The following is a 6,922-nucleotide window of genomic DNA, read 5'->3' as shown; positions in this document are numbered from 1 at the left end:
CGGCAGTGAAGCATTGGTGTTGAAAACTGATGTCATGCTGTCCTTGATGATGATGATGATGATCCTTCCCAATTTCCTTCACTTAACAGTCCACTGACAGTGCCGTATTTATGCACCAATTTATCAGCTTCCGCCTCCAATGCGCAGCTACCTACCCCACCTCCCCAAATCATCGGTGAACGGAACTGTGGTAACTACAACCATTGTACACCAAGTACTCGGTTCTTACAGCTGACAATGATTATGGTGAATCTGGCAAGGTTATTGATCCAGCTGGATCAACCACATATTGTGAATGGGCAGGCTGAAAGGCGGAGGCACATAGCTGCATACTTCAGGAGGCCGTTTCTCGATCGTCAAACGGGGACAGGCCCTGTTACGTGCAGCTTTGTCTCTATCTCGGTTCTGCACTGGTTTTAGTCAGTTCACCAGTTGTCTAAATGCTTCATTACCTGACAGACAACATTGTTCCCCTTTTGGGAGAAAGCAGGAAACGCAAGCGTTACTTGAAAAGCCGACCGACATCTGCTTAGTGCCCAAAAGGTGTAAAGTAATACTGTATTATGTCCAGTTGCTTAACATATCCCTAGCAGCTCAAGGAGTTATACTGGGAGTTGTGGAAGACTGTACGTATCTCAGAAGTTGTGGTAAACGAAGTAAACGGACATATATCAAAGTTCAGGATTGCGTTTGCCGTTTGGCGCCACCTGTGATACCAAAAAGACATTGCTGGATCTCATACAGCGCTTATTTCGGACTACAGTGCAGGCTATATTTCCGTAACGTTGTCAGACTTGGCCACTCCGGGTAGAGGATCTGAGGTATCTTCAGGTCTTTGATCACCGATGTCGCAGAACGGAGTCGGTTGTAACCACAGATGGTTAGGAGAAGCGGGGCGAGATGGCTCAAGTGGTTAGTGCGAATTTACTGACCGAAAGATCTGTGGTTCAAACCCGACTTCTGCCTCTTCTTCCCCTGTCTAGGCTTGGTCATTCTGGCAGTATCTCATCCCCCGTGCTTCCTTCGGGTAGCATGGCAGCTAGGCACTGGAAGGGTTACAGCTGAACGATGGGAGAAAGGTTTTCGGTGGAGTGGGTGGTACTTCACTCATGCACGCATCCAGAAGTGCAAGCCGAGTTGTCTCGGCCACGTGTTATCCTTGTGGAAACGGACGTTGCTTTTGATGCCCAGTTTGGAGTGGCAGGAGCCCAGAGGTGGGCAGGACCCTACATGACAGAAGGGAATGAAGGATGTTACTAAGGCTTTGAGTTCTGTTGATGCTGTTTGCCTTCCAGGATGAATTCCACCAAGCCGTCCTGGTGTTTCGCTACCCGATGTCAGTGGCGTTCGTGCTGTCAGTGTGGGCACCTCAGAGGATGTAGGCTATACCCAGGTCCTCTTCCTGTCCCACTTTCAAGTTCAGTTCAGATAAATTGACATGGCTCTATGGCAGTGAAAGGGGGTGAAATGGATCAGTTGTTAGAGCGCAAAATTTACTGATCGGAAGGTCCGTGGTTCGAACCTGACTTCTGCCTCTCTTCTTCCGCTGTCTAGGCTTGGTCAACCTGGCAGTATCTCAGCCCTCGTGCTTCTTTCTGGTGGCATGACAGTTGGGCACCGAAAGGGTGCTAGAGCTGCTTGATACGATTACTGTTGTAGTGAAGCACCAGTGTTTACTGCTGTTGCTATCAGTAATGGTAATGATTGAGTGCTTGGGAGTTGTTCTTTCAACGAGGTCTTCAACTGGCGTTACAGGCACAGACAGGGAAATATTGCACATACTCAGTTTTTATGATTGAATAAAGGGTGAACTCTTTTCACCTCTTTTGTTAAGGCTCAGTGGTATGTTGCTTGCTCTGATTTGGTGCTGGTGTAAACCTCCAGCTTTTTATCTGAGAAAACCATGCCATTCCGGGCAGGAATTTCAATTGTCTCGTATTTTTCGCGCCGTCACTATTCTCCGACAGTGATGTGATACCGGCGATAGGCGAGGGTAAGAGCCGCAAGACTCGCTATGTAAGTCAGGAGAGTAATCCATCCGATAAACCCAGGTGAAGCAGAGTCAGCTAGTATCACACCCCGCAGTCAGTGGTGTCTAGAGCTCGGAATTCTGAGCAATCAGCCGCTGTTGAAACTTCAAGCATTTCTACAACATTGGACTCAGCCGTGGTGGGGTTTGCTGACGGTTCTTAGCTTCTTGCTCCGCCCACTATGGTACATCAATAGGTACGATAGCTTGAGACAACCCTTTATGAAAGCGAAGGATTATTATAACCTTATTTAATGGGTCACCACAGAATGTTCCACAAGGTCGCACGAGGGTCTTTCTGAGGGTCGAGAAGCGTCAAGCTATCCATGTCCGATCCAGATTGGCTGATCTTCTGGCCAACTAAGACATGCTGTCGAATAATTTTCAGCAGCCTTGTTGGTAGTGCATTGCGAATATAAATTTATCGCTATATCTCGAATATCGTAGCGACTGAAACATGAGACGGCCTGGTGCAGTACATTCAGTTGCCTGGAAACACCACAAACGAGAAATTCAGCTGGGTTCCAGGTGAATCTGTCGCAGAAACCATATTTCTTTGCAAATAAGTGTATTTCACTAAGGCATGCTTTCGTTTGGTTCGTAGGCCGCACGTGACATCTGTCCAATAGACGCGATATTCGGTTCGATGCGGCTAACCTGTCCAGCTCACCAAATGCGAAGTGGTTTTAACCCAACACGGATTTAAATCCGTCCATTTTTACTCTTTTTCAGGATGTGAGAATCTTTCCATCGAAGGACTAAACGTAGTTTGATCATATTTTGAAGCGTTCAGCTGTAGCACCCTTCCGGTGCCTATCTGCCATGCCACCCGAAGGAAGCACGAGGGCTGGGATACTGCCAAGTTGCCCAAGCCTAGACAGGGGAAGTCAAGTGGCAGAGGTCGGATTCGAACCACGGACCTTCCGGTCCAGTAATTCGCGCTCTAACCACTTTGGCCATCTCGCCCCTCATATTTTAATGTGGATTATATCTGAAAGATGAAAAGCTTCTCGGATAGCTGAGATGCTGCAGATGTTCAGGATAGTTTTAAGGTTTGCGGACACCCTGATGCCAAATCCCTTTACTGGGTCCTTTGCCGTTAACTAGTTTCTGCCAGTGTACAATGAGATAGTGTATGTAGTAAAATGGTTGAACAGTGTCGCGTTCATGAGCTTCGGATTACAAACTTACTGTCGTCCTCTGGAGTCCTGACGTTGTCGGTGGTTTTGAACTGGGGTCTGAGAATACAGTCTTTGGACTATCGGGCAGACTGTGTCGTGTGGCACATTCGATTTTCCCCCTTAAACCCATGAGGGCACGAAAAGCAATAAAGAGGATGTCGTCCGTAGAGTCTAGTCTTGAAGCTATTTTTGTGTGATCCAGAGGACGGCCCTCATCGTTTCTGAAACTTTCTTATCAATATCCTTGGGTGCATTTGCTCTGCTAAGTTTCTTACTGTATGATAGCTTACCCTGAGAACGTACAAACCGGTTTATGGAGTGCTGCAGATTTCAGTTATGAATGGTAGACGCTCGGTTTATCTATTTTTTTCACACTCAGGTGCAAACTATGAGGCTGTACGGGAAATGCGAGACGTTGAACGGAACGGCCATTAAAACTGTTCGACTGAGACAACCCAACTCACAGAATTCGCTGTAACTGTCTGGCTGCTGAACTGCATTCCTTCGGTACCCTCAACAAGTTTGAGACCAGTCGGAGTAGTGTGTCGCTTTCGGATTCAAAGTTTACCGAAGGGTGTCACTTAAGAGCCAACTACTGTCTAGCTATTTCATGAAGATGGCCCTGTTGAGCACAGCTACTTCCTCTCGATCCATCCGTTTTACCTTTATTCGACTTCCGAACTAACTAATTGAGGGTAATCGAAGTTCACACAAATCTTCAATACCCTATACCAGCACCGGTAAATAAAAACTCGTATGATTTTGCAGCACCCTAGCAGAACATCAATAAGAATCTGTTTTTCGTCAATGTTTTCCACTCTCATAGCCTTTTCTGGCTTAGTTCTTTTTTCATTGTGTTTCTTACCTTTCCCAGGTTGTTTTATTCAGAGGATTATGCTGCGTGATGGAGACCAGTCGAACATTCTGGGCGGTAACTTATATTTTGCTCAGACTTATTTTCTAGGTGTTGTGGCCTTCGTCGATGTAAAATCTTCTCTAGGCAACCCGGCGCTCGCCATATCTTCTCGGTTGAAAAATCTCGGTGCTGAAGTAGTCCATTCTTTGACGAGCACTGTAACACATGTGATATTCCGCAATGGTTCTGAACTCACGAAACAGTGGGCCAGAAAAAGGAGAGTTCGGCTGGTTTCACCTCTGTGGGTAAAGGCATGCTGCACTCACAACGTAATCACATTCACTTGTCACGCAGCAATGCTGTTTCTTCCCTAGGTAAGAGTTGGTGAAGCTGCTTATGCTTGTCGAGAGGATAACAGCATATGTTTGAACGACTCAAGTGAAACTTCACAGCCCCCGAAACAAGCTGACTTAGCGCTTCCTCGTAAGCAAATTGAAATATGCCTTCTACGTTGCCTACGAAAACCAAAAGACTTGGGAGGAACTAAATTTGCTATCTTGGTTTCTATTTTTCTATCAAGCCAACAATTTGGTCAAGAGAGTAAGAAACAGTCTGAAGCTCCCTTCTCTGGATATTCCCAAACATGTGCACCAGTTCTTCCAACGGATTGAGCGGCGGAAGCAGCAGGGTCCAACTGGCGTCGATGTGTTTTCCAGCAGTGAATCTTCAGGTGATGAGGAAAACTCTAAGACGGAAGTCGATCCCGCTCGTTTTTCGTTGGATCGACCCACTCACCGCAGTACATGTAGGTGTTTTAGCATCATTAGTTTCATATTATGGACAGTTTTTTTCTTCCAGTTCTCTCTTTCCTTCGCATGCAGCTCTGGTTACTGGTGCGGGGTGACAGCACAGCTGTTTTTTGTCATTTTTGGCAACTCAGTGGTCAAGTACGAGCTTACTAAGCTGAAAATCCGCGGTTCGAACCCAACCTAGGCATTTCAACTGCTCCTTTCCAGGCTTCGCCAGCCTGTCAGCAGCTCTACCCTCGCGCTCCCTCCGGTTGGCATGGCAGCTGTGTGTCATCATTGCAATCATCATCATTATCACTATCAGAGATAGCAACATTAGTGTTGACACTGATGCTTCACTGCAGTTATGCGCTGAAAGTGTGTTGCGACTGAACGATTGTTGCTATTATTGTTGTTATTATTATTATTATTATTATTATTAAATCTGTCAGTAACGCGTCCGCTACACAACTTCCAAAGACCCGAACGAAAATGAATAAATTACTCATGTTTTTATCTGAGTAGGTGCACTGTTTGGGCGAACTGAGATTATGATTTTTGAGGTTCCCGTATAGGTCACCCTTTCTGGTTCTGTCACTGGTTTAGTTGCACTGTCCCTAATGCAAAGCCTTCTCGTAATTGGCTACCAAGTTCTGAGATCCAAACAGTTTTTTTCCATCTATGGTAGCGTTCATTTGGATGAGAGGCATCATAAGCACACTGACTTATGGCGCCCAACATTTAGTTGTGCAACTGTTTCGCGGCTATCAGTTTTCACAACCCAATACAACAACAGGATAACACGTAATTTTATGTGGTTTGTGTCGTGCCCACTAACAAACGATGGTTTTTCACGAGATCGAATCTTAGAGACAGTCAAAAGTGCCTTTTTTATTTCTGACATTAAAAGCCCTTGTGATGCAATGCCGCAGTAAACTAAAACGGTGTGGGTGGACACACGTCAACCGTTTGCAGTAACCGTTTCCTGTTCTTGTGATGCTGCTTCTGTCGTTACAGTCATCATGAGACTTGATGGGTGCTTTTTTTAAACATATTCAATGATCTATCATTGGCGACGCATGATAACCCGACGCAGCTGATGCTAAACACGTTTTTCTTCCTGAATTACATGGCCGCTTCATTCAGTCAGCTACACAAACGCACCATCGATTGTATGAATTTATTGCCCATCGCAAGTATTTACATGTACTTTCTCGTCATGTACTTGGTTGCTTCTCGTCTGCTGTCAGATTGTTTGATTAGTCATTCAGCTGATGCTGTGAACCACTTCCCCTTGCCTGGTCAAGGACACCTTGTTGGATGGGTGGTGTAGTTCCATGCAGATTCAATAATTGAAAATATTTTCCCTTTTAATCTGTCTACTTGCAAATCCAAGGTTTATCGTCTGGCAAATGCCAGTGTTTCCAAAGTGCATGAGTTTCCAGCAGTCTTGGGCAGTCGTTCCTTCTTTTATCACTAGTGTTGCCCAACCCTGTTAGAGCTACGGGAACAGTTGTCAGAGAGAAGGAGCATTGGGCGAATAAGTCACCTCATGACTTGTGTTACTTAAGCCGACGTAAACTATTTGCACATATATGCTGTTAGTTTATTTAACTGGTCTACTGCATTCATATATATATATATATATATATATATATATATATATATATATATATATATATATATATATATATATATATATATATATATATATATATATATATATATATATATATATATATATATATATATATATATATATATATATATATATATATATATATATATATATATATATATATATATATATATATATATATATATATATATATATATATATATATATATATATATATATATATATATATATATATATATATATATATATATATATATATATATATATATATATATATATATATATATATATATATATATATATATATATATATATATATATATATATATATATATATATATATATATATATATATATATATATATATATATATATATATATATATATATATATATATATATATATATATATATATATATATATATATAT

General features: G+C 42.8%; 2 protein-coding genes across 2 annotated transcripts in view; both read left to right on the top strand.

Moving 5' to 3' along the window:
• Positions 1-811, top strand: part of T265_02062 (hypothetical protein) — a gene marked incomplete at both ends in the record, with an annotated part of 4,494 nt that extends 3,683 nt beyond the window's left edge. Inside the window, 2 exons of the mRNA XM_009166210.1 lie at positions 101-380; positions 460-811. Of these exons, the coding sequence (XP_009164474.1) occupies positions 101-380; positions 460-811 (632 nt within the window). The remainder of the gene's footprint in view (positions 1-100; positions 381-459) is intronic.
• A 2,363-nt stretch (positions 812-3,174) lies between these two features.
• The window catches only part of T265_02061 (hypothetical protein), a gene marked incomplete at both ends in the record, with an annotated part of 31,106 nt that continues 27,358 nt past the window's right edge, over positions 3,175-6,922 (top strand). The window contains 4 exons of the mRNA XM_009166209.1: positions 3,175-3,249; positions 4,099-4,395; positions 4,441-4,549; positions 4,647-4,865. Coding sequence (XP_009164473.1) covers positions 3,175-3,249; positions 4,099-4,395; positions 4,441-4,549; positions 4,647-4,865 — 700 coding nt within the window. The remainder of the gene's footprint in view (positions 3,250-4,098; positions 4,396-4,440; positions 4,550-4,646; positions 4,866-6,922) is intronic.

This window comes from Opisthorchis viverrini (genome assembly GCF_000715545.1).
Source record: "Opisthorchis viverrini unplaced genomic scaffold opera_v5_23, whole genome shotgun sequence".
Taxonomy (NCBI): domain Eukaryota; kingdom Metazoa; phylum Platyhelminthes; class Trematoda; order Opisthorchiida; family Opisthorchiidae; genus Opisthorchis; species Opisthorchis viverrini.
The sequence above is the reverse complement of the archived record's forward strand: the minus strand, read 5'-3'. Positions and strand labels throughout refer to the sequence as shown.